At 44.7% G+C, this 27,969-nt stretch overlaps 2 protein-coding genes across 32 annotated transcripts in view; one reads left to right on the top strand and one right to left on the bottom strand.

Annotated features, from left to right (window-relative positions):
* Window positions 1-27,969, top strand: part of BAALC (BAALC binder of MAP3K1 and KLF4) — a 1,274,875-nt gene that overhangs the window by 956,725 nt on the left and 290,181 nt on the right. The window contains exon 1 of one of the 31 annotated variants that reach the window (XM_050800740.1): window positions 5,615-5,618. The exons of the other annotated variants lie outside the window; for them this stretch is intronic. The gene's annotated coding sequence lies outside the window, so the exon portion shown is untranslated. Of the gene's footprint in view, window positions 1-5,614; window positions 5,619-27,969 lie in introns of those variants that run through there. 31 annotated transcript variants of the gene reach the window in all.
* LOC126960908 (60S ribosomal protein L5-like) lies at window positions 14,201-14,847 on the bottom strand. Its single transcript, XM_050800773.1, has one exon. The coding sequence runs from the start codon at window positions 14,656-14,658 to the stop codon at window positions 14,356-14,358; it is 303 nt and encodes a 100-aa protein (XP_050656730.1). The 5' UTR covers window positions 14,659-14,847; the 3' UTR covers window positions 14,201-14,355.

The raw sequence follows: 27,969 nt of genomic DNA, 5'->3' as shown, positions 1-27,969 counted from the left end.
AAATGAATAGATTATAGCTGCTCTTGCCACAAAAAGGGGGGTAACTGTATGATGATGGATATATTAATTTGCCTCACTATAGTAACCATTTTACTGTTTATATGTATCTCATAACATCATGCTGTATACCTTAAATAGACAAAATAACATTTATTTCTTTTTTTAAAAAATAATACTTAGAAAATATGAGAATATTTAAAATTAGGATACATCAAACATCATAATTTTGCCACAATTTGATGATTTTCATTAAAAGACAAATTAATATAATTTGTTCCCACGTATTGTATTTTAGGGTTGGCATAACAGAATGCTATCAAAATTGGGAAGTTTCATAATGATCCATGTATGTACAACTGCACTCGGGTACCTCTGTCTTCTCTCACCTCTGTAAGAGCAATTTTGTTTGTACCTCTCGAGACTCTGGAGACATGTTTTACAAAAGCAGTTTGAAGTGAGTATTTATTCATTTGGGCTTTCCTGGTGTGGCCCTTTCAGCTGTGCAGAATGCCACAGCAATGAGGAAACTGTTTGTTTCCAAGCAGGAGATGCCAATGTGATGACAGACTTTTTGAAGGCATGTAGCTGGTGGCTGTTAAATCTGCATTTCCTGACATGCATAATGGTCCATGAGCTGCTGGATGTGAGCAGAGAGTTGGTCAATAATCAAGCCTTCTTTTTCATAGTGTTTAACAATGCAAAGTGCTTTTAAATAATTATTTGAACTAATCTTAACAATGACCCTATGAGATCAGAGGGATATCCTGGCAACATAAGAACATATTAAACGTCATTCTCATAAGACAAAGGTCTATTTTCCCCAGTTTAGAACCTAGGTACTCTCTGATAAGTAGAATGCACACTTATATTATTTTCAACAAATGTCCACTGAGCCCCACCTATGGGCCAGTGGGCATTGCAAGATGTTGGAGAGCTACAGATGAACAAGACACAGCTGCTTCTCTCAACTCTGTCTGACATGAACACCACTATCATCAGATGCTGAAAGTGCCATAATCAATGTCTTCTGGGAAAATGAGGGAGAGGAGAGAAGGTTTCAGAGAGCTGCAGAGGATGTTCATGCTGACCTTTGCAGTGTGAATAGGATTCTGCCTGGCAGAGAAGTGAAGGGAGGACATTCCAGGGAATGGGTGCAACATATAAGGGGGACAGAAGCATGGACTACATGATTTCTTCAGAGAATGAGAGGGTAAGGAAGGATGCATTCAATTAGCAGATGGCGGAGAGCCTTGTTTGCTGTGCCAAAAGACTTGAATTAGTCCTACAAACCACGGAGGCAGTAAAGAGCAGATCTAGTTAGGTGTGAATCCAAATTCCAAGAACTTGCTGACTTGGGGGAGCTGCTTAATCATCATCTGGGGGAGCTGCTTAATCATCATCTGTAAAATAGGGGCTATACTCATCCTTCTGGGTGAGTTTTGATAAGCACTTTATAAGCCAGTATATATAAAGTGCTTAGTATACTGCCTGGCACACAGTAAGTGTTGACCATTAACTACTCTCCGGTACTATTTCCTTATCTTTTTTGAATCAGACTCCTTTGAGAATGAATGAATCCTCTCCTCATATACAATATTTTGTATATAATTTAAGGAGATTCACATTATCTCCTGAAACTGGAGTCCAAGGTAAGAGTCCTGCTGTGTCTTCTCAAAATCTTTTTATTTTTTTGGAGCAGATTTAGGTTCACAGCAAAATTAAGAAGATACAGAGATTTACCTTATATTCCTCACCCCTATGCATGTATAACTTCCCTGATGATATCAACATCCCTTACCAGAGTGGTACACTTGTTACAATTGATGAACCCACGTTGATGCATCACAATAACCCCAAGCCCATGGTTTACCTTAGGGTTTGTCCTTGGTGGTGTATATTCTATGGGTTTAGACAAATCCATAATGACACATATCCATCATTATAGTATCATACAGAGTAGTTTCACTGTCCTAAAACTCTGCACTCTCATCTGAAGTTTTCTTTCTTTCTTTCTCTTTCTTTCTCTCTTTCTTTCTTTCTCCTTCCTTCCTTCCTTCCTTCCTTTCTTCCTTCCTTCCTTCCTTCCTTCCTCCCTTCTTCTCTTCCTCTCTTCCTCTCTTCCTCCCTTCCTCCCTTTCTCTCTTTCTTTCTTTTCTTTTCTTTCTTTCTTTCATCTTTTTGACAGAGTCTTGCTCTGTTGTCCAGGCTGGAGTGCAGTGGTGTGATCTTGACTCACTGCAACCTCCACCTCCAGGGCTCAAGCAATTCTCCTGCCTCAGCCTCCTGAGTAGCTGGGATTACAGGCACCCACCACCACACCCAGCTAATTTTTGTATTTTTCATAGAGACAAGGTTTCACTGTGTTGGCCAGGCTGGTCTTGAACTCCTGACCTCAGGTGATCTGCCTTCATTGGCCTCCCAAAATGTGGGGATTACAGGGGTAAGCTAATGTATTCGTCTTTATGTGAAAAGCAGGAGAGTGCTAATATCAGGTTTTATTTTTTATTTTTGGGGGGAGAAATAATACTGGTTATTGGAGAAGGATACCATCTTTGGTTCTCAATTTTTTTTTTTGAGATGGAGTTTTGCACTTGTTGCCCAGGCTGGAGTGCAGTGGTGTGATCTCAGCTCACTGCAACCTCCCCGTCCCGGATTCAAGGGATTCTCCTGCCTCAGCCTCCCAAGTAGCTGGGATTACAGGCGCCCGCCACCATGGCCAGCTAATTTTTGTATTTTTAGTAGAGACAGGGTTTCATCATGTTTGCCAGGCTGGTCTTGAACTCCTGACCTCAGGTGATCCGCCTGCCTCGGCCTCCCAAAGTGCTGGGATTACAGGTATAAGCCACTGCACCTGGCTGGTTCTCAAATCTGACTGTACATTATAATTACCTGTAGTGATTCTTAGAAACGCTGTTGCACCCAGCTTCACTCTCAGATATTCCGATTCAGTTGATCGGGGTCACGCAGAGCATCGGGCTTTTTTTTTTTTTTTTTTTTTTTTTTTGAGAGCCTGTCTCTGTCGCCCAGGTTGGAGTGCAGTGGCGCTATCTCCACTCACTGCAAGCTCCGCCTCACTGCAAGCTCCGCCTCCCGGGTTCACGCCATTCTCCTGCCTCAGCCTCCCGTGTAGCTGGGACTACAGGCGCCCGCCACCGCGCCCGGCTAATTTTTGTATTTTTAGTAGAGACGGGGTTTCACCATGTTAGCCAGAATGGTCTCGATCTGCTGACCTCGTGATCCGCCCGTCTCAGTCTCCCAAAGTGCTGAGCCACTGCGCCCGGCCCAGCATCAGGCTTTTTTACATCTTCCAGGGGATTCCAATGTATAGCCAGTTTTAAGAACCATTTGACTGTCTCCAATGTTAGCCAGAGAGAGGAGAAGAGCCGAAAAGGAATGGAAAGAAGAATAGAGGAGAGGAAAAATTCAGAACACTTTGGAGATGGAATCAATCAGACCAAGCAACCAATTACATGTGGTGAGGGAAAATGGTGTGAGGTGATCCAAAAGGGGAGGAGGTATTTGTGTTTTGTTTCTTTTTTACTACTTTTTCTTCACTATGTAAAAGGGAGGAGTGGGCAAGGAGAAAATAATTCATTCGACAAACATATACTTAAAATACACGTATTGGCCAGGCACGGTGGCTCACGCCTATAATCCCAGCACTTTGGGAGGCCAAGGTGGGCGGATTGCCTGAGGTCAGGAGTTTGGGACCAGCATGACCAACACAGTGAAACCCTGTCTCTACCAAAAATACAAAAATTAGCCTGGCGTGGTGGTGCATGCCTGTAATTCCAGCTACCCAGGAGGCTGAGGCAGGAGAATTGCTGGAATCTGGGAGGCGGAGGCTTCAGTGAGCTGAGATCGCGCCACTGCACTCCAGCCTGGGTGACAGAGCAAGACCCCATCTCAAAAAATAAATAAACAAATAAATAAAAGTTATTAAGTGCAAACTGTGGGTTCAGATTTTGTTTTGAGCATCTTTAAAATGCCTGTGGAACATGCAAATGTCACATAGGCACCTGAAAATACCAGAGCAATTGGAAGTCACCAATTCATAACTGGGTGATTGTGAGAGTGTGGATGAGATCACCAGGAGAGAGTAGAGAAGAGCCAAGAGGGTGATGAACACGGGGAATCATGGACCACAGACCCTGGGGTTGGGGAGGAAAGCCTTTGTGTGGGATGGTGAGGGCGTGAGAGAAGGAGGCAAGAGTTTCCAGAAGGAGTGGGTGGCCAGTGTGTGAAATGGAGCAGAGAGATGGCCAGAGGTGAAGGCCAACAGGAGCAGGCCCTTCACTTGATGATTAGGAGAGGGCTGTGGCTTTTGAGACAGTGGCAGGGATGGAAGCCAAATTCTAGTGGTTGCGGATGAAAAAGAAAGTGAGGAAGCACAAGCATTGACATAGGAAGTTTGGGGAAAAAGCAATGAAAGCAGTAGCACAGGGAAGGAAGGGTGGAGGACAGAGCTTTATTTTAGGCTGGAGTGGCATTATTGTAGTCTGAGGGGAAGGAGCCAGGCTAGAGGAAGCCATCAAAAATACAGAAGAGGGAGGAGACGGGCAGTGGAGCCACGGCTCCACTGCGGCAGGCGGCCCAGGGCTTACAAACACTGGGTGAGGAATTGCTCTTGGATGGGGACTAGGGATGCTTGTTTCTTTGAGGCTAAAGTGAAGAAGTTTCCAGAACGATGCAGGCCTGTCCGAGAAGCCACCCAGGGTCATTTCTGATTCCCATGACAGCCTCCTGCCTACATTCTCCCACTTCCCAGGACTCAATCTGTTTTGTCCCCGCCTTGAATGCTGCCTCCACCTCAGGACTTGAGGCTGGCTGGAGAGTGAGATGGGATAGCTGAGGTTTCCACCTCTTTCACTGTCCCAGAAGAAAAGCATGGGGCCTCTTTCTGTTTTTAGTTAATGGCTAATCACAGTGCATGAAGAATCCAGCTGCAGCTACAAAGATTTGTGGATTCTCAAAAGGTCTTCAGTCCTTCTTACTCATTCTTTCTTCCCCTTCTCAGAGGATCCTCTCCTCTGCTCCCTGGCTCTCTTGTACTGACCTTGCTTCCAGTTATTATACATTGCTGGCCATCTTCTTGAAAGTCTTTCTCCTCTGAGCATTAGTGACATTCTTCTCCAGGTTGTCCTCCTGTCCACTGTCTCCCCTCCTGTTCCTGACCTCTAGATGTTAAATGCCAGGACTCTGTCCCACGCTCCTTCCCCAGGTACATGCTCTCAGAAGGCCATTGTGTCTAGTCCATCACTTTAAATTTCATCTCTACACTGAGATATCCTGACCTCCTGCTCCAATACCAGCACTCCCCACTGCGTGACTGACATTTCCATTTGAATGTCTCACAGGGATCTCAAATTTAACATGCCCAAAACAGAACTCTTGATTTTTTTCCCCCTCAATCTGTACCTCCTTCTGGTTTTCCACTCTCAGTATATACTGGCATTTGTTCCCTCAGTTGCTGAACCAAAAACTCAAGGTCAACCTTGATTCTTCTCCCCTGCAAATGCAATCTATCAGTAAATCCTATCAACTCTACCTCCAAAATGGTTTGAAATCAGTCCACTTCTTGCATCTCCACTCTGGTCCAATGTTACTTAAAAGCGGGGTTTACAGACCAGCCACATCAGCATCACCAGATAACTTGTTAGCAATGCAAAATATTGAGGTCATTTCCGTCTAGAATCAGAAACTCTGGAGATGGCACTCTTCAGAGAATTCCGATGCCTGCTCAGGTTTGAGAAGCACTACTCTTGTTCGTGCCTTCATAATCTCCAGTCCAAGCCACTGCAATAGCCTCCAACTGCTCCCCTTACTCACTCACTTACCCACTAGAATCTGCTCTCCCCCTACAGCCAGAGTGATGGTTTTTAAAAACAGTATCAGATTGTATCACACGTACACCCTCTGTCCCCCAGTTTAAGATCTCCCATGGCCTCCCTTGGACATAACACAATCCAAGTTCTCTTTCCTGACCCACAGAGTCCTGAGGTGAGATCTGACCACACCTACCACTCCAGCCTCTGCCAAAACCTCCCTTCCCCCTTCCTCTGGGCTGCAGCTCAACGGGCTTTCCCCCACAGTGTGCATCAGCTTGTTGCTGACTTGGGACTTCTGCACTGGCTGTTCCCTCTGCCTAAAATGTTCTTCCCTTGAACTTCAGTTGCTGGTTCCCTCATGTCATTTTCTGCTCAGTGTAACTGGCACCCCCTTTAGAGAGGCCTTATACCAATGAACAAATCCAAAGCAGCTCCTTTTTACAAAATATGCAGTTTTAACCTGTATAGCACTTACTATCAATTTTTACAAATTTTCTTATTTATTATCTAATGTAACATTTTTAGTCTTTGTGGTTTTTTTACTTTTTTTGAGACTGCATCTCACTCCATCGCTCAGGCTGAAGTGCAGTGCGTGATCATGGCTCATAGCAGCCTCAGCTTCTCTGGGCTCAGGTGATCCTCCCACCTTACCCTCCTGAGTAGCTGGGACCACAGGTGCACACTGCCATGCCTGGCTAATTTTTGTAATTTTGTTGGGAGAGACGGGGTTTTGCCATGTTGCCCAGGCTGGTCTCGAGCTCCTGGCCTCAAGCAATCTGCTCATGTTGGCCTCTTAAAGTGCTGTGATCATGAGCATTAGCCACCATGCCTGGCCATTAATGTACATTTTATGAGACCCAGTTTATCTTGTTCATTGCTGTTTCCAAGTACCTGAACAGTGCCTAGCTCCCTAAATATTTGTTGAATGAATGAACTTCACTTCTTCCTTACTTGTAGGCCTGAACTTGCTATTAAGAAATAATTATTCAGTCTGGACACAGTGGCTCATGCCTGTAATCCTAGCACTTTCAGAGGCCGAGGAGGGTGGATTGCCCGAGTTCAGGAGTTTGAGACCAGCCTGGACAACATGGCAAAACCCCATCTCTAATACAAATACAAAAAAATTAGCCAGGCGTGGTGGTGCGTGCCTGTAATCCCAGCTACTCAGGAGGCTGAGACATGAGAATTGCTTGAACCCAGGAGGCAGAGGTTGCAGTGAGCCGAGATTATGCCATTGCACTCCAGCCTGGGCAACAGAGCGAGACTTTGTCTCAAAAAAAAAAAAAAAGAAAGAAATAATAATTCATGAACTAGTGTTTGTTCAAATGGTTACTCACTCCTCTCATGTGGCTGCATTTCTGGAAGCCTGCAGCCAGCATCAGTCTCATCTCAGAGGCCTGGGTCCACATGTTAGTGTAGTCCCCTTACAGCACAAGCCATCTCGAAAGGAGGCAGGAACATGAGAAGACATTACCCTGAAAAGATGGCAGGAGTGCAAAAGAACATTAGTGGGCTATTTTTTTTTTTTTTTTTTTTTTTTTTTTTTTTGAGACAGAGTTTTACTCTGTCACCCAAGCTGGAGGGCAGTGGTGCAATCTCAGTTCACTACAACCTCTGCCTCCCAGGTTCGAATAATTCTCCTGCCTCAGCCTCCAGAGTAGCTGGGATTACAGGCACTCGCCACCATGCCTGGCTAATTTTTGTATTTTTAGTAGAGACAAGGTTTCACCATGTTGTCCAGGCTGGTCTTGAACTCCTGGTCTCAAGTGATCCACCCACCTCAGCCTCCCAAAATCCTGGGATTACAGGAGTGAGCCATTGTGCCTGGCCAAAGTTGCCTAATTTTTAAGAAAATTGTCTTTATGGTCATAGAAGCCTGGGTTTAAGCCCTGGCTCTGCCACTTATTGCTGTGAAACCTTGGGCAAGTCACTTAAACACAGTAAGTTTCATTGTCCTCATTTGTACACCAGGGGTGAGAACAGTACCTACAACACAGGACTGTTGACAGGCTAAATGAGACACCTACAATGTATCTGGCAATGGCAAGCCACTGCCTAAGTGTGAGCTATTATTGTTACTATTTTATAATGAGAGAGAGAGAGAAGGGTGACTAGCACTGAGGGCTCAAAAAAACAAAAAATGTAAAAAAGGCTGGGTGTGGTGGCTGACGCCTATGATCCTAGCCTTTTTTGAGACCATGGAGGCAGGTGAATTGCTTGAGTTCAGAAGTTTGAGACCAGCTGGGTGAGACAGTGAAACCCCATCTCTACAAAAAGCACAAAAATTAGCCAGGCATGGTGGTATGCACCTGTAGTCCCAGCTACTTGGAAGGCTGAGGTGAGGTGAGAGGATGGCTTGGGCGTGGGAGGTGGGGGTTACGGTGAGCCAAGATCATGCTACTACACTCCAGCCTGGGTGATAGAGCCAGACCTTGTCTCGGGGGGCGGGGGGTGGGGAAGGCACAGCCATACACAATAATAAGAGAAACACAAGCTAGAAGTGTATCAAAATGTCGTTCTTCATCTTCCAAATTGGCAGAGCCTGGAAGTTGGCTGACACTGTTGGTGGAACACAGGGAAGCTGGTGGGAGGGTAAATTGGTACGACAACCTCCACGGACAGAACTTTGGCAACCGCTAAGAAAATTACAAATAAACATGCCCTTTGGCCCAGCCAATCCATTTCTAGGAATTTATGCCACAGATATCCTGGCACATATGCAAAGTAATGTAGGTACAGGTTATTTATTTCAGCACTGTTTGCTTAACAAAATATTGGAAGCGACCTAAATGTCCATGAGTAGGGAAGGGTTAAATACATCATAGTCTATTTATACAATGCAGCAAATAAAATGAAAAGCTTCCTTTATATACTGATGTGAAACACTTTCCCAAATTGATTGTTACATGAAAAATGCAAGATGCAGGATTGTATGTAAGCAGGATATAACAGAAAGCAGGTTTTGGGAAAAAATGTATACCTGTATGCATGTGTCTTTTTTTCTTTTTTCTTTTTTCTTTTTTTTTGAGACAGAGTCTTGCTCTTGTCCCCCAGCCTGGAGTGCAATGGTGCAATCTCGGCTCACTGCAACCTCCACCTCCCGGATTCCAGCAATTCTGCCTCAGCCTCCCAAGTAGCTGGGATTACAGGCACCCGCCACTACGCCCAGCAAATTTTTGTATTTTTTAGTAGAGACGGGGTTTTAATACGTTGGCCAGGCTGGACTAGAACTCCTGACCTCTGGTGATCTGCCCACCTTGGCCTCCCAAAGTGCTGGGATTACAGGTGTGAGCCACTGCACCTGACCATGTGTCTTTTTGTATAACCAGAAGACCTCTGAGAGGACAGAGTAGAGGAAAAGTTTTTATTGTACACTCTTTTGTAGCTCTTGAAATTTGAACCATGTGAATGTATTATCTGTTTAAAAAAAAGGTGAAGATTTTAATTTTTTAAAACTTGTGAGTACTAATGCTCAATGCTTCTTACCTGTTAGGTGATGATTGGTTCTAGGAATGGTGGATGGTAAATCTCTCTCAACGACAACTAATGTCAAATACAAAAGCAATGATAACAAAGGTACTAAAGACCCAGACATTCTTTGGGTTCTGTGCTTGATGATGTAATGGTTGGCTTGCAAGGGAGTTGTTCACAAGGAGATAATAACCTGATAATGCCCATGGGAATCTATATCAATCGACAGAGAATGTTCTGTATTTCTCCCAAGTTTTTAAAAACAAATTTTTTTCTTTTTCATTTCTTCCAGCATAAAAATGCATAGTTAACATGCATTTGGAAGAATCTTTTCAAGCCATATGGATTTAACTGTGCTTTTTTTGGAAGAGCACAAGAAGGAGAGTGGATATACATTTTCTTCACGTTTCCTCTGCCTTCTATTTAGCTAGCAATTTTGTGAGAGAACCGAAGCACAGCTTAGAGGAATGTGAAGTCAGCCTTCCAATGGGCACTGCTTCTCTGTTTTGAGAGTTTCTCTGCATGGCAAGCCCTCCTGTACTCCTGCCAAACACTACCAGTCTCCAACTTCCTTACTACACATTGCAAAATTTTATGCAGGTTTTCTTTCCCCTTTCCTTCTGATTTGTTTCTAATCCCCTAACTCCCTGCAAGTCTAGTTGTCCTGGGTCCTTCTAAGACTCCATGGAAGTAAACAGGTATTAATATTATTAATTGATCACTTCATTCCATAAACATTTACTAAGTCCCTAGTATGTGTCTGGCACCATGTCAATGCTAGCAACTCGAAAAAGAATAAGAAATGATTTTGAATTTAAGGCACTTACAGTTGTTTTGGAGAGACAGAAATACGGTACAGCGTGGGAAGTACGTGGGTGCTATGTGAGCTCCAGAAAGGGACACCTAACCCAGCTTTGGTGGGAGAGTGGGATAGGAAGGGATTCCTGGGGAAGCAAGGCGTGAGGAAAGGCTTAAAGGATAAGTGGAAGTTAACTAGGGAAGGTGGGGTGAGGGGGATGAGCGGGGTTGGATATTGGAGGTAAGGACTACCTGTGTGAGAGTGAGAAGGAGCCTTCGGTGTGACAGGAGGGGTACGGTTTCAGCAAGAGCAAAGGCTTGGAGGTGAGCAAACACCCCAGGGGTATGTGTTTTCATTCAGTTTAACTAGGACGTGATGTGTGCAGCAGGAAATGGCAGTAAATGAGGGAAGGAGGACGTTATTGAGAACATCAAGTGCAACAGAGGGGCAGAAACACAGGGCAGAAGATACTGACAAGTAATAGGTCATGGGTGACCTGATGAAGTGGTTTCTCAGGGGTGGTAGGGCCTGAGACAGGATCTGGTATATTGAGGAGTGAAAGGGAGGTGAGACTGCACTCAGATAATAGTTAACATTTACAAACCACTTCCTATATGACGAGGCTCTAATGCATCAATTTCTCACAACAACCTGAGAGGTAGACATTATCCACAGCCTTGTTTTACAGATGAGGAAACTGAGGCACAGAAAGGTTAAGCAACTTGCGTCATGCAGGCAGAAGTGGCAGAACTGAGAGCTCAAGGTTCCAGACACCAAACTCCTGACCAATAAGAAGCTGGGATTCCAGAAATGCTGTCATTGCTAGAGAGTGACTCAAGGCTACTGGAAATTGTAGCACATTTATAGACACAAAGAACGGTGCCTGGAGACCTGCGGGAAGTGATGTCTAACAGAGCAAGGTCCAGGAAGATAAGGCTGAGCCCTGGATTTGACAGCAAGAAAGTCGCTGGTGACCTCTCAGAAAGCAGTTTCAGCAGCAATTGGGGAGGAAGCCAGATGAACCAGAATTAGGAGAAAAAGGCCTTAAGAGCCACCATTCAGGCACAGGGGGTGGCAATGCCTGAGGGTAGGATGGAGAGAGCCCCATCCAGAGACAGCAGAAAGGGAGTGCGTTAGTCAGGGTTCCCCAGAAAAAATATAGGAGTGTGTGAGAGTGAGTGTGTGTGTGTGTGTGTGTTTATGGAGAGAGGGAGAGACACAGAGATTTATTGTAAGGAATTGGCTCAAGTGGTTATAGAGGCTGACAAATTCTAAGGTCGCAGTTGGCAAGCTGGAGACCCGGGAGAACTGATGATGTAGCTCCAGTCTCAAGGTTAGCAGGCTTGAACCCTAAGAAGAGTTGATGTTTCAGAATGAGTTCGAAGGCAGGAAAAAATCCAGCGTCCTAGCTGGAAGACAGTTACGCAGGAGGAGTTCCCATTTACTTGCCGTAGGGAGTTCCATGTAGGCCTTTGATTGATTGGATGAGGCCAACCCACATTAGGGAGGACAATTGGCTGTACTCGGTCTAGCAATTCCAAGACTATTTTCTTTTTTCCCCTTTTTTTCCTCTGCATTTTTGCTTTGCTTTATCAAATGTTGATTTCATCCAGAAACATACAAACACACCCAGAATGATGTTTGATCAAATATCTGGTTGCCCTATGGCCCAGTTAAGTTTGTATCCAAAATGAATCATCACAGGGAGATAAGGCCAAGTATGACTGCAGATAAATCTGTTTTGGAAAACAAAGTTCAGAAGAGGATAGACTTTTGCCCTCTCCTAATAACATATGTGCATCAAACTGGAAATGTTCTTTTTTTTCCTTCTCTTCCTTCCTTCCTTCCTTCCTTCCTTCCTTCCTTCCTTCCTTCCTTCCTTCCTTCCTTCCTTCCTCCCTCCCTCCCTCCCTCCCTCCCTCCCTCCCTTCTTTTTGACAGGGTCTCATTCTGTTGCCCAGGCTGGAGTGCAGTGGCATGATCTTGGCTCACTGCCAACTCCACCTCCCGGGTTCAAGTGATTCTCCTGCCTCAGCCTCCTGAGTAGCTGGGATTACAGGTGTGCACCACCATGCCCAGTTAATTTTTGTGTTTTTAGTAGAGACAGGGTTTCACCACGTTGGCCAAGCTGGTCTTAAACTTCCGACCTCAAGTGATCCACCCGTCTCAGCCTCCCAAAGAGCTGGGATTACAAGCATGAGCCACCGCACCCAGCCTAGAAACAATTTCTTAAACCAACTTCAGCTGGATCCCTGAGGTCAGGGTGACGTTTTCCATTTCTCAAATGTCTTTGAAAGAGTGGAGGCTGAGCTTTCAATAGTAAATTATTATTTATAACTTTTATTATTATCCAAAAATGCCAGTTTTGTGATTGGCATTTAAAAACAGTTATGTTCTGATGATGACAGACTCTTGCTAACCATATGGTTACCTTATATCAGTTACCGAGATACACATGTTCAGCCTACTAAATGTCCAGGCCCTTGAACCTTTACACAGACAGTGCGTGAGCGAGGCTGGGCAGTTCAGTGACCTGGGCAGTTCAGAAGTCTGTTGCTCAGCCAGGAAGCTTCACAGCCAGAATTTAAACCCACATCTGTTACACTCTAAAACCTATGCCCTCACCACTATGCAAGCGCACTGGTAATCCCGTATGTCCACCAAATTTCATTCTAAACTATCTTGAAGGAGAAATGTTACTTCGAGACAGGGTCTCGCTCTGTTCCCCAGGCTAGAGTGCAGTGGCAGGATCTTGGCTCACTGCAACCTCCGCCTTCATGACTCAAGCAATACTCCCACCTCAGCCTCTCAAGTAGCTGGGACTACAGGTGCACACCACCATGCCTAATTTTTTTTTTTTTTTTTTTTTTTTGAAACAGAGTCTCACTCTGTCGCCCAGGCTGAAGTGCGGTGGCACGATCTTGGCTCACTGCAACCTCTGCCTCCCGGGTTCAAGCAATTCTCCTGCCTCAGCCTCCCAAGTAGCTGGAATTACAGGAATACATCACCATGTCCAGTTAATTTTTTTTGTATTTTTAGTAGAGATGGAGTTTCACCATATTGGCCAGGCTGATCTCGAACTCCCGATCTTGTGATCTGCCCGCCTCGGCCTCCCAAAGTGCTGGGATTACAGGCATGAGCCACTGTGCGCGGCCCCTGATTAATTTTTTTATTTTTATTTTTGTAGAAACAAGGTCTCACTGTATTGCGCAGGCCGAGAAATTTTTTTTTTTTTTTTTTTTTTTTTTTTTTTGAGACAGAGTCTCACTCTGTCACCCAGGCTGGAGTGCAGTGGCACGATCTCGGCCCACTGCAACCTCTGCCTCCCGGGTTCAAGCGATTCTCCTGCCTCAGCCTCCTGAGTAGTTGAGGCTACAGGCGCCTGCCGCCACGCCCAGCTAATTTTTTTTTTTTTTTTTTTTGGATTTTTAGAAGAGACGGGATTTCACCATGTTAGCCAGGGTGGAGAAATTTTAAATGAAGGGTTTGCAGGGCTCTCCAAGAAAACAGACAGGCATTATTTATTATTTCATAAAGCTTTTGCTTCAAAATACATACAACATCTTATTTTTTTAATTTAGGAATTTTTTATTAAAAAAATTCAAATTTGGGGGTGTTGTTTTTGTTTTTATTTTTTGCTGTCAATAAGTTTATTGTGTTTATCTGAAAAATCCTCACAGAAAGTTGTTTGATTTAGCTCTCAGCAGTCCACTCCTGAGCCTTGAGGAAGCTTGCCCTCTTTTGAGCTACCCAATCTTTCTTCCAAGCAAGGGACATTTTGGGATGGTTCCACCTCTTCTTTTGTTGTTGTTGTTGTTTTTTTGAGACGGAGTTTAGCTCTTGTTCCCAGGCTGGAGTGTGATGGCGTGATCTTAGCTCACCGTAACCTCCACCTCCCAGGTTCAAGCAACCCTCCTGCCTCAGCCTCCCGAGTAGCTGGGATTACAGGCGCCTGACACCATGCCTGGCTAATTTTTTATTTTTTTAGTAGAGATGGGGTTTCAGCATGTTGGCCAGGCTGGTCTCGAACTCGTGACCTCAGGTGATCCATCCACCTAGGCTCCCCAAAGTGCTGGGATTACAGGCGTGAGCCACTGCACCTAGCCACACCTCTTCTTTTTAGCTTCTTTCTTGGGCTTCTTCTCATAGACTGGATTCTTTCATATAGCAGCATGACCTTTCTTATACATCTCGTCCATCATGTCTGAAGTTACGCTGTTCTTTATGTATTGAGAGAACTGTTTCTTGTAAGCATCTTCATCTTCCTCCATTAAGTAGCACATGTACTGCAACACTCTGGCCCGTGATGTACTTCCTGTGTATTTCTGCATTAAATTCCTTGCTTTCAGAATCATAAGCAGGGAATCGTTTGGTACTGTGAGGGACAGACAAGCCTCCATCCACAGCTCCCTTCAGGGTGCCAAAAACTTTATTGCCAGTGGTAGTTCTGGCAAGGCCTGCATCCAAATAGCAGGTAAAGGCGCGTGGCTGACCATCAATGCTTTCCACATTGTATTCATCTCCAGTCACCTCCACTTGGCCTTCATAGATCCTGTCCATGCCAAACCTATTGAGAAGCCTGCAGGCCAACAGCAGGCTAGTACAATACGCTGCAGCATCATTTGTCAGGCCAAGCTTCACACCATATTTTGGCAGTTCATGTGCATATGCTGCGGACTGTCACATCCCCTTCTATACAGGCATAAGTAATCTGACCAATGATATCTCTGTTACACAAACTATCATCCTGTATTTGGGTGTGTTGTATTTATTTTTATTCTGTATCACCAAGCATTTCTGAGCATAGTAATCAGTTTTACCCTCTCGTTGTCTTCTAAATTTCACTTGGTGTCTCTTAAAGTAGGCCTTATTCTTTTTTTTTTTTTTTTTTTTTTTTTTTGAGACGGAGTCTTGCTCTGTTGCCCAGGCTGGACTGCAGTGGCCGGATCTCAGCTCACTGCAAGCTCCGCCTCCCGGGTTTACGCCATTCTCCTGCCTCAGCCTCCCGAGCAGCTGGGACTACAGGCGCCCACCACCTCACCCGGCTAGATTTTTGTATTTTTTAGTAGAGACGGGGTTTCACCGTGTTAGCCAGGATGGTCTCGATCTCCTGACCTCGTGATCCACCCGTCTCGGCCTCCCAAAGTGCTGGGATTACAGGCTTGAGCCACCGCGCCCGGCCAGTAGGCCTTATTCTTAACCACTTTAACAATAAACCCCATCCTGTGGAACAGAGACCCGCATCCGCTGCTCAACAGAGACCTGCGGGCCCAGCAGCGTTGAGGGTGGAAAAGGCACAAAATTCAAATGTTTATTTCAAATAAATTTAAAGAGGGAAAGAAATATCCGCCAAAATGTTACCTCCTGGAATTAACTGTCACACTTCTCTGTTTCCCCTGAGACTGTCTATAGGCATGTACAGTAGGTATGTGTATATATGTTTGTGCAGATATATTTCTTTACATAAAGAGCATCATTGTGTACCTATGCACACATAAAAATATAATTTTAACACCATTTTGATGACTGCCTGAAATACTTTTATAACAGACTTGTCTGTGCCACAGGTTCTTGGGAAAACAAATAATCATAAGAATAATATCAATTGATATAAGAATATTTGTCAATTTATTTAATAAATGCTAGGAGGAAGTCTGTTAAATTTTTTTTGTAATTTGTATTGGAGTGCCTTAACTGTTTAATATAGACTGGAGGGTGGTAGAGCGTACAGGTGAAGTGTACAGGTTGAGGCTTAAATCTCAGCTCCCAGTTCCCCATTTGCTATGTGACCTTGAGCAAGTCGCTTATCCTCTCTGTGCCTTGGTTTCCTAATCTATATAAAGGGGAATAATAGAACTTAAATGAGTTAGTCCATGTAAAGTGCTTTAGATCAGTGCCTGGCTCCTGGTAACACTTAGTTTGTGTTACAAGATATATTTGTCTGTACTCTATAAACATTCAAGTTGCTGAGTCACTTAGTCCAAGAAAACTCCAAGCCAGTTTGACACAGCTGAAGCGGTTGTAGGGGAATGTTTCGGGCTGATTCCTGGGGTGGGAACTTGGAGTCTGTATTTTTATAAAACTCTTTGGGTAAGTGAGTCTTAAGGTCAGCCGGGTTTATGAACCACTGGATGAGAACACTGGTCACAGTTGGACAGCAGTTGGTGGTGGGCGAGACTGGAAAGATCCAGAACAGTGAGTTTGAGGTGGCCCACCCAGACACAGTGGCCCTTTGTAAGCAGCAAAGCGGGGTGATATGATATTTAAAACTGGAACTTTGTCAGCTGAGAGTCAGTTGAGATAAAGAAGGCCAAAGCAACAAAAAGGTGGAAGAAACCCATAGATAGAGTAGGTTTCTCTCTGAAGTTACTCAGCATTTTGTGTGGGAATATTTTTTCTTCTTTTTGTTCCGTTTGGTTTTGTGTATCTTATTTTTAAAAGCATGCAGAGATACATTTTTTCCTTCTTGTGATAACAGCTAATATTTACTTAGTGTGTGTCATGGCTGTGCTAGCAGTTTTTAAGCTTTCTTCATGTAATCTTCCAGACAGCTGTATGAGGCATGTACTATTGTTCCCACTTTAAAAGGAAAAAACTAAAATTTGGAGGCGTTAAATAACTGCAAAAGGCCCATATCCGTTTTTCCTTTCTTCTTTCGTAATGGAATTCCAGCTTTATTTGCAGTGTACACATCCAGTGAAAATACATTTTCCAGTAGCCCTGGCAGCTATGTGTGGCCATGTGACTAAGTTGTAGCCAAAGAGATGCAAATGAAAGAACTATCCAGGGCCCAGTGGGAAGGTTTCTTATAGGGTATTGATGTGGCCGAGAGGTATGTCCTTATTTACCCTTCTCCCATCCTACTTTCCGGTGCTTACAATGCAGATGTGAGCTTTGGCAGCCATCCTGAACTTTGAGGATATAAAGCATGTATTCAATGGTGGTGGAGGGGTGGAGGAAGACGGCACTTCTGTCCCCAGTGACCAAGGAGCTGCTATACCAGCCCTGGGCTGCCTAGCTCTGACTTCTTTTATTTGAAAGATATATAAACTTTATTTTATTTTATTTTGAGACAGAGTTTCACTTTTTTGCCCAGGGTGGAGTGCAATGGCTTGATCTTGGCTCACTGCAACCTCTGCCTCCTGGGTTCAAGTGATTCTCCTGCCTCAGCCTCCCAAGTAGCTGGGATTACAGGCACTTACCATCACATCCTGCTAATTTTATATTTTTAATAGAGACGGGGTTTCACCATGTTGACCAGGCTGGTCTCTAACTCCTGACCTCAGGTGATCTACCCACCTCTGCCTCCAAAGTGCTGGGATTACAGGCGTGAGCCACCGCACCTGGCCCCTGAAAGATATATAAACTTTTATCTTGTTGAAGTTGCTCTTATCAACATACAAATATGATCCAAACCATAAGACTGGCTTATGCTTATATTACTTATACTTATCAAAGGTAACTATATGCTAGACACTTTTCTTGTGGTTTCTATATACTGACTCATTCAGTCCTCATAACAGCCCTATGTGTACATGCAGTTATTATTCCCATTTTGCAAATGGGAAATTGAAGCAAAGAGAGGTTATGTGGCTTGCCCAAGGTCAGAGCCAAAAACATACAGCTAATAAGACTTCAGGCCAGGTGCAGTGGCTCACGCCTGTAATCCCAGCTTTTTGGGAGGCCAAGGCAGGCAGATCACCTGAGGTCAGGAGTTCGAGACCAGCCTAGCCAACACAGCGAAACCCTGTCTCTACTAAAAAATACAAAAAACTAGCCGGGCGAGGTGGCGGGCGCCTGTAGTCCCAGCTATTCGGGAGGCTGAGGCAGGAGAATGGCATGAACCCGGGAGGCGGAGCTTGCAGTGAGCTGAGATCCGGCCACTGCACTCCAGCCTGGGCGACAGAGCCAGACTCCGTCTCAAAAAAAATAAAAAATAAAAAAATAAACAAAGTAGCCGGGCGTGGTGGTGCACGCCTGTAATCCCAGCTACTCAGAAGGCTGAGGCAGGAGAATCGCTTGAACCTGCAAGGCGGAGGTTACAGTGAGCAGAGATCACACCACTGCACTCTAGCCTGGGCGACTGAGTGACAGTCCATCTCTAAAAAAAAAAAAAAAAACATTTCAGTAGTAGCACATAACTGTCCCTAGCTCCAGCTTCTGAGTATTCTCAGTACCAACCTTGTTGCCTCCAAACACCCAAATTGATGCTAACAACAATTATGCTATATGGCCTCTTACATACTCAGTATGAGTATGAGGCTAGGCATGGTGGCTCATGCCTGTAATCCCAGCACTTTGGGAAGCTGAGGTGGGTGGATCACTTAAGGTCAGGAGTTTAAGACCAGCCTGGCCAACACAGTGAAACACCATCTCTTTTTTTGTATATTTTTTGTAAAAAATAAAAAGAAATTAGCCAGATGTAGGGGTGGGTGCCCATAATCCCAGATACATGGGAGGCTGAGGCAGGAGAATCGCTTGAATCTGGGAGGTGGAGGCTGCAGTGAGCCAAGATCACCCCACTCCACTCCAGCCTGGATTCGGTCTCAAAAAAACTCAAACTACAAAAAGCCAAAAAAAAAAAAGATTAAACTCATACTCAGTATGAATGTGGTATGCTTTGTGGCTTTCCTTACCTAAACATTACCTTCTGCTTTAATTTATAAAATGGAGGACTGCTAGCTGGTGGCCATGAGAAAGAAACCATAGTCTCTCCCGAAGAATAAAACAGCCTCATTAGGGTCCACCTTAAAGCCCTAACTCCTTAGTGAAACCTCCAAAAGAAATGTCATGGATGCGTTCTAAAGTTAATTATTTTAAAAAGCATCCATTTAAAAAATGGAATCTAATTTGCCATTGTTCATTATAACATTGTTTTGCTTTTCTTTTATCAAGTAGGACTCTTTAATAAACAGAATTGAGCCATCTAGCTGTCTGTTCATTCAAAAAACAGTAAGCACCTGCCCAGAGCCAGCCACTCTTCCAGGTGCTGGGACGCAGCAGCAATGAACAGACATCACAGACTTGACATTCCAGGCAGGGGAGGCAGCTAATTAACAAATCAACACACAAGAAAACAAAAACAAATCAACACAGCAAACAAGTGCTACAAAGAGAAGAGGAATGTGCTAGAGGCTTCCTTAGGAAGGTTTCACTGAGGAGAAGGTATCTGAGCGATGCTTGGAAGCAAGAAGGATCCTCCAGAACGAGGGAACAGTGATTCCCTGGAGTCAGAGTGAGCATGGCATGCTCAAGGGACACACAGAAACCCCATGTGACAGAAACACGAGCATGGAAGATTGGCCTGAGATGAGGTCAGAAAGTTAGGTGGTGCCAGATCATAGCAGACATCAAGGCCAGTTCTGGGACTTTTACTGTAAGTGAGAGGGGAAGCTATTGGATGGTTTTAGACAACATACTGGATCATCATCACCCTGGGTATTGAAAAGCCCTTCTTATTTTTGGGAATCACAAAACTTATGGCACATCAGGCATCAGTTCCACTACTGAAGCCACAACTTAGAATTGAATAGAAAAGATGGTTTCTCTCCCCGTCCCCTGGCACTTAGAATGTCAATCAGATGCTCCTACATGGGACTTTGAATCATGAGATCATCTTCCAAGACGTAAGGTCAGTTAGAAATTAATAGGGTGGCTGTGGTGGGGTCAGGAGCACCCAGGAATGAGTGTGCTGTGGCAGCAGAGTCCAGCATAAGGCAACCAATGTCCACTGACACCTGACTGCCCATATGTCTCCTGCAGTATGGTATCAGTGGCATAGCAAGCCATGCTGGGAGCTTTGCTGTGACAGCCTTACTTGGTGCTTTGTTCTCCAGTCTTCCTCTTGATTCTCTGAGCTCCCTAGTCGCTTTCAATAAATCCCTTCTCCGTTTAAACATTAGCCAGAAGTTGTTGTTTGAAACCCAGCACCTTGACTAGTATAGCTGGGGAGTGAGCCACATTTTCAAAAGATAACTGGTAAATGGAAAATTGATTTCAAAAGTCTGCTAAATGGAAAATGGATTAAAAGAGTTATCAGCCATTGGCCAGTCAGAAACAGAAAACACTGTAGGTATTTCAGTAAATACCAAGAATTGGCTTCACAGGCATTAGAAGGCTGAAAGAGTAAAAGAAAAAAGGAAGAGGCTAGGTAACCTAGGGATTAATAACTGCAGGAAGCAGCTCTTGCTCCCAAGGCTGAGGAACAGGAGGGAACAGGTGGAGTTGCCTGTACTGAGGAGCTTGGAGGAGGGGCCCCACGGGGCTGGTGCTTGGATTTCTGAGGGCGGCTCTGCCTGGCTCAGATCTCTAATGAGGGGGTTGCTGTCTGGCTGGTACTTCCACCAAAGGGGCGTGGCTCTGCAGGTGCTCAGACCTCCCTGGAGTGCAGCCCAGCAGGTGAGGGGGTGTGGCATGGCTGCTGCTGGCACCTGGGGGTTGAGGGGAGGCACAGCAAGGTTGGTACTGAGAATACTCAGAAACTGGAGCTAGTGCCAGTTATGTGCTGCTACTGAAGTAAAATTTAAAACAGGAAATGGAAAACAAGGTAGAAGTCCCTTCTTTCCTTCTGCTTTCTGATCTCCTCCTAATGCCTCACATTGGAAAACAGAACAGGAAGCCAGCTAGCTGAGAGGTGGAGAGATTTAGTTTGCATCATCCCAACCCCAGGGTTACAGAGAAGAGCATAGAAGGATATCTTGAAGATCACAGATAAATCACTAGCACAGACAGCATCATGTCCAGTTAGGAGACCATGACAGTAGCCCGTGAGAGAGAAGATGATGGCCCAGACATTTGGTCAAGTATTCTGGGGGTGTATGTGAGGGTGTTTTGGATGGAAATTAACTTTTCTTGTTTGTTTGTTTGTTTTGAGACAAGGTCTGGCTCTGTTGCCCAGACTGGAGTGCAGTGGTGTGATCTTGGCTCATTGCAACCTTTGCCCACTGGGTTCAAGTGATCCTCCTGCCTCAGCCTCCCGAGTAGCTGGGATTACAGGCGCACATCACCACGCCTGGCTAATTTTTGTATTTTTGTGGAGACGGGGTTTCACCATGTTGACCAGGCTGGAGTTGAACTCCTGAGTTCAAGCGATCCACCTGCCTCAGGCCTCCCGAAGTGCTGGGATTACAGGAGTGAGCCACCACACCCGGCTTGAGATGCACATTTGAATTGGTAGGTGGAGTAAAGCAGACTCCCCCTCACCAATACAAATGGATGTTATCCAATCAGCTAAAGGTCTGAATAGAACAAAAAGGCTGACCCTCCCACTAGCAAGAGAAAACTCCTCCTGCCTGTCCTCAGGCTGGGACATTGGCTTTTTTCTTGTTTTCAGAATGGAACTGAAATGCTGTCTTGTCCTGCGTCTCTAGCCTGCCAGCGTTCAGACTCAAACCACACTTTTGGTTCTCCTGGGTCTCCAGCTTGCTGACTACAGATTTGGGGATTCATCAACCTTCATAATCATGTGGGCCAACTCCTTATAACAAATAAATAAATATAGATGTAGATATGAACATAGATCCTATTGGTTTTGATTCTCTGGAGAATCCTGACTAATACAAGTGCCTTGTGAGATGGGCAGGATGGGTTTATCTCCAGAAAGAAGCAAATATGGCAGCTTGGAAGCCTCCATAAGATGACAAAAATGAAAATGTAGGACTTCACTCATTCCTTTGCATCATCTGTTTAAACCACATTTTCCTCTGTTTATGTAACTCTAAATAATGACAGGATTTCCCATGCCCTTTTTTCTGCTTCTTTCCACAACAGCATCTACCCACTCACCCGGGTAAGACCTTGAAATGCCCTTTCTTTTCTCCCCGATCTAAGTTGTTGCCAGACTTCCAAAATAGCTCTTTAATCTGTTCTTTTCCATATTTCCCCACAATTTGGGCTTTCCTCTTTTCTTCCCTGGAGTACACTCGTAGTGCGTGATTACACATTTGTGGGACTGTTCATTATGTTGGTCTCCCACACCAGACTTGAGATTCCATAACCTCACTATTGTGACTCCAGCTCTTGTCACACACAGAGGTCTCAAAAAGTCTGTTGTTGAATTAACCAGCCTGCCTATCTCTAGTCTCTTACTCTCTGTAATCATACTGCCTGAGAGTGACTTTTAATATGCAAATCTGAGCTTTCCACTTCTGTGCCTGAGAGCTCCCTTCAGTCTAGCAGAGGTGGTGAGCTGGAGGCCCTTGACTGCAACTAAAGGTGTTTTGTTTAGCCCCCTCAGTGGTTTTTGGAATAATTGCCAACTTAAAAAATCTGGGTCTGTCTTATAAATATTGGGAATTCCAGCTTTTCTTGACAGTTTCAAAGATTTGCTAACCCTGGGTCTGCACCCCTCCATGACAACAAATAGCAGAAGTCTATTTAGTTGGGAATAGACTCAGTTTGACAGATTTACCTCGATCCCAGCAGGGCCTTCTTCATTCCCTTACTTATCCTTCAGGCCTCGGTCTCCAGGGTCATGGAAATCAAGTTTACACGTCTGATGATGGCTGCTAGGGCCTTCATGATCTCATCCTGCCTACAGTGCCTCCTGGGCTCTAGATCCATGTAGATTATTTACCGGGGACGGTGTTTCTTCTCACCTCTGTGCTTTGGTCCTGAAAAGTCTAGGATGCCCTTCTGATGAATGGCCACACCTCATCATCCCCCTGGGGACTCCTCTTAAGCCTGAAGGACTTAGCTTGGTTCATATCCTCTGGGAAGATTTCCTCCTTGGCAGTAGTCACACCTCTTCTTCTTCTTTTTTTTTTTTTGAGAAAAGGTTTCACTGTGTTGCTCAGGCTGGACTGTAGTGGCATAATCACAGCTCATTGCAGCCTCCAACTCCTGGGCTCAAGCAATCCTCCCACCTCAGCCTCCTGAATAGCTGGGACCATAGGTGTGCACCATTATACCCGGCTAATTTTTTAAAAATATTTTTTAGAGACACAGTCTTGCTATGTTGCCTAGGCTGATCTTAAAGTCCTAGCCTCAAGCAATTCACCTCCCTTAGCCTCACAAATTGCTAGGATTATAGGCATGAACCACCATGCCCAGCCATTCCTCTTCCTAATGTACTATTCACTTTGTTTTGGAATTACTTGTAACCATATGACCCCCTTCACCAGATTCAAGTACCAATAAAATCACATTCTTTTTGAGTGTTAGATAAATTGTTAACAGCCTCCCTTCACCAATTTATGGAAACTCTAGTGGCTCACATTAGAGAAATAGAACTGGAAATTCTCACCAGTTTCCAGTAGGCCCATATTTTCCATTGTGGTTGATTCTGTTACTACTCTACAGTGCTGGTATTAAAAGTTGGTTTTGGGCCGGGCGCGGTGGCTCACGCCTGTAATCCCAGCACTTTGGGAGGCTGAGGTGGGCGGATCATGAGATCAGGAGATCGAGACCATCCTGGTTAACACGGTGAAACCCTGTCTCTACTAAATATACCAAAAACAATTAGCTGGGCGTGGTAGCGGGCACCTGTTGTCCCAGCTACTCAGGAGGCTGAGGCAGGAGAATGGCATGAACCTGGGAGGCGGAGCTTGCAGTGTGCTGAGATTGCACCACTGCGCTCCAGCCTGGGCAACAGAGTGAGATTCCGTCTCAAAAAAAAAAAAAAAAAAAAAAGTTGGTTTTGTAGTCCAGTATGTGCTTGGCTGCTGCTGAGATGAGAGTCGTGCAAGTTAATATTCCTCACTGGTCAAGAGGTCCTTGGAGGGAAGGTGATCCCAGTGTTGTCTTGTTAGAAATCTTTACCTCTTTGGCTTTTTAACTTACAATCTTATGATCATTCTTTTCCCCAAAGCCCACTTTCACACCGGGGTAACTGGGACATGAGGGGCTTCCCAGGGACTTCCCCTTTGCTTCTAGTGAGTTCCTCTCTGGAGCCTTTTTCTCTTTTCTCACCAGGGGACCTTAGCTGGGACTGCCCCATTTATCAGAGGAGTTATATAAACCTCAAAAGGGAGAGGGTTCCAGGTCTCCATTCCTCCCCTCCCAGGAAGCTTCTGGTCCTGTACGCAGAATTATCCACATTCTCCCCAACAGACCAGCTCTGTACACTGGGACAATTGAGAGGGCCAGGTTATCTCACACTACAAATACTCTGTTCCCTCTTTACCCAGGGCAATGGGTGCCTTCTTCCCTGTATTTATACAATGTAGAGAGGCCATCCTGGTGATTCTTCTCCAAAGATTTCTTCCAAGGTAACTACTGTTTTCTATTTGGAAAGTAGGCTCTGGCAACCTGTGAATACGACAGCTTTTCCTAATAATAATTTTCTAAGCTACATCTTGTCTTAGGTGGGGTTCCCTGTAAAATGGACTCAGAGATGGAGATTTATATGCAGATAGGTTTTTTTTTGGAGCGTGTTCTCAGGAACAACACCTATAAGGGAGTGAGAGAAGCAGAACTGGGTCAAGGAAGAGTTGAACTGTGGTGCAATTGCAGCAGAGGCCTCAGCTGATTGGGTAACCTTTCAGTGTTTACTCCGGTTGAGACAAGGAGACTGGCCTTGGTACTCCCTCAATGGCCAGTCTTGGCCAGTCACTGGATGCAGACTGCCCTAATCCCAGGAAGGGGCATTAACCTTGGGAAAGACAGCTCCCTTCAGCCAAGGGCAATTCCTGGGGATGGACTCATTTGTGAGTCTTTAATGGGCAAGTCTGCATAGGGAGGAAGAGTGTCTCCATCTTGAAGTGATGATCTGGGCAGTGCACCACAGTGTCCACTATAGACCTATCTAGACATAATCTGTTCGTAGTTCTGTCTCCCCCTCTGTACTCTAAGCACCTTGCTATGGACTGAATGTTTGTATCCTCCCAAAATTCATGTGTTGAAGTCCTAATCTCTGGTGTGATGGTATTTAGAGGTGGGGCCTTTGGGAGGTAATTAGTTCGTGAGGGTTGTATTAGCCCGTTTTCACTCTGCTATAAAGAAATACCTGAGACTGGATAATTTATTTTATTTATTTTTAATAAATAAATAAAATAAAATTTTGTTTTCCCTCTATTGCCCAGGCTGGAGTGCAGTGGTGCAATCTTGGCTCACTCCAACCTCTGCCTCCCAGGCTCAAGCAATTCTCATGCCTCAGCCTTCCGAGTAGTTGAGATTACAGGTGTTCAGCACCATGCCTGGCTAATTTTTTGTACTTTTAGTAGAGATGGGGTTTCACCATGTTGGCCAGGCTGGTCTCAAACTCCTGGCCTCAAGTTGATTTGCCCGCCTCCACCTCCCAGAGTGCTGGGATTACAGGTGTAAGCCACTGCCCCAGCTGAGACTGGGTAATTTATAAAGGAAAGAGGTTTAATTGACTCACAGTTCTGCATGGCTGGGGAGGCATCGGGAAACTTACAATCATGGCAGAAGGAGAAGCAGGCACCTTCTTCACAAGGCAGCAGGAGAGAGAGCTTACACGTGAAGCTCCCTTTTATAAGGGAGGAGCCCCTTATAAAACCATCAGATCTCACGAGAACTCACTCACTGTCATGAGAACAGCATCAGGGAAACTGCCCCCATTATCCATCACTTCCCTTTCTTGACACGTGGGGATTACAGGTCCCTCCCTTGACGTGGGGATTTCAATTCGAGATGAGATTTGGTTGGGGACACAGGACCAAACCATATCAAGCATGGTATCCCCATGATAGGATCAGACACTGAAATTGCCATGATCTCATCCTGCCAGCACCTGGATCTTAGACTTCCCAGACTCCAGGCCTGTGAGAAGTAAATGTCTATTGTTTAAAACATCAAATCCATGGTATTTCGTTATATCAGCCAGAGCAAACTAAGACACATCTTGAGGGCAGAAGCTAGGAGTGTCCAAGAGAGTGCTTGGAATATAGTATCCACTCAGTTGGTAGACAAGAGATGAATGAACAAATGCATGTATGAAAGAGTCAATATAAGCCCAAAACACTGTCATTATTATCATTTATATTTATGCAGAGCTTTACATATGCAAATTACTCTGCTAAAATATGTTATAAATATGTAAGTGCTCTAAGCAATAATTCTTAATAAAACCTGCCATCAAAATGAATTAATATTTAGTAGGCACAAACTAGGAGCACGAACCCTGTTATTAGTCAACTCTCCAAGAATACATCTCCCTTCATAGTAGAACTATTTGGAGGTTTCAGAACCGGCATCCTAATTCATCTCTTAAATTGCTTTTTATGCCCCCTACATCGTTAAATAAATCTCCTTTCCCTATGCTTAAATCCTGTTTTCATGATACAGTGTTTCCAAAGTCTACTGAGCATTTTATTCTGCTACCACACTGTTTGATCTTACCTCTTTTTGCATCTCTTCTGATGTTTGTAATTTTCTTGCTGATAGTCCAGTTTCTCATGGACACTTATAGTTTTGACTATTCAGAACAGCAGCTCCCTTCTGGGAAAGGCTCCATCAAAACCCCATGTGACCCTAGTATGTGGGGAGGGTGACATCATAGAACCTCTCCCCCAGGACCACAGAGACTGGCCCATGGTTGAGCACATGACCCAAGCTGGACCAATCATGGTTCTTCCCTTCAAAATGTTTCACTTGGGAAAAAGAGGAAAATAAACTGGGAAAGAAGAGGGCTTTTTTTTTCCCCTGCTCTATGAAGTTGCTTGCTTGGCTGGAAGTCCAGAGCTATCAGAGGCCATCCCTTACCCCATGAAGGAGCCCTCCTGCAATAGAAGCAGCAGCCCACCCTAGGAGAGAAATAGGGTGAGAAGTGGGAGGGTCCTGAGAGCTTTCAAATTCCTGATTCCAGGAGCTGAAATCTCAGAGATTCTCTGTTTCCTGACCTCCCAAGGCTTAGCTGTCAAATTCACTCTTCATTCTGGAAGCCACCTCAGCCTGCTGCCAAAAATCTCCCTTTTGAGCTGGGTGCAATGGTTCATACCTGTAATCCCAGCTACATGGGAGGCCAAGGTGGGAGGACCTCTTGAACTCAGGAGTTTGAGACCAGCGTGGGCAATATAGTGAGACCTCGATCTCAAAAATTAAAACCAAAAATTCCCTTTTAGCTTAAGTTTAAGCTAATGTTTAAGTTGTGTTTCTGTCATTTCTTATCCAGAGAATCCTCCTATACACCCCCCTCAACTCCACATACATTTGCTAGGATCACTGTAGAATTCATTGGATTTAAGCAGTAATCTGAATACTAAACATGTAAACTTTAAGTCATTGAAGCAGGCAACTCTCCAGGAGGTGATAAAAGATAGAGTTGAAGATTATCAGCTCAAGAGCCTTGGATTCAAATTCTACCTTCATCGCCAACTAGCTAAGTGACCTGCCCTAGCTTCTCATTTGTGCAGTTTGCAAAATGCTAAGAAGATCATTGTGCACATTTAATGGGATTATATATTATATCTTTTTTTTTTTTTTTTTTTGAGACGGAGTTTCGCTGTTGTTGCCCAGGCTGGAGTGCAGTGGTGCAATCTCAGCTCACTGCAACATCCACCTCCCAGGTTTAAGTGATTCTCCCGCCTCAGCCTCCTGAATAGCTGAGATTACAGGCACGCACCACCATGTCCGGCTAGTTTTTGTATTTTTAGTAGAGATGGGGTTTCACCATATTGGCCAGGCTGGTCTTGAATTCCTGATCTCATGATCCACCTGCTTTGGCCTCCCAAAGTGCTAGGATTACAGGGGTGAGCCACCGCACCTGGCCAGGATTATATCTTTAAAGTCACAGGACAGCACCTGGCACATAGCAAGAACTAATAAATGTATAATGACCACTACTTTCCTCTCTTGTCATTGGTGTCTCCCATGGCACAATCAACCCCATGGGATTCAATGCACATTAATTTATTTCAGAGCCTTGAATTTCTTCATTTTTACTTTTGGATTGTTAAATAAATATTTATTTCT

The sequence above is a fragment of the Macaca thibetana genome, chromosome 8 (assembly GCF_024542745.1).
Source record: "Macaca thibetana thibetana isolate TM-01 chromosome 8, ASM2454274v1, whole genome shotgun sequence".
NCBI lineage: Eukaryota > Metazoa > Chordata > Mammalia > Primates > Cercopithecidae > Macaca > Macaca thibetana.
Note: the sequence above shows the minus strand (reverse complement) of the source record. Positions and strands in the feature narration are given on the sequence as shown.

Excerpts from the sequence above, each read along its gene's own strand:
- LOC126960908 (XM_050800773.1), bottom strand. The coding sequence starts at position 14,658 with ATGGACAGGATCTATGAAGGCCAAGTGGAGGTGACTGGAGATGAATAC.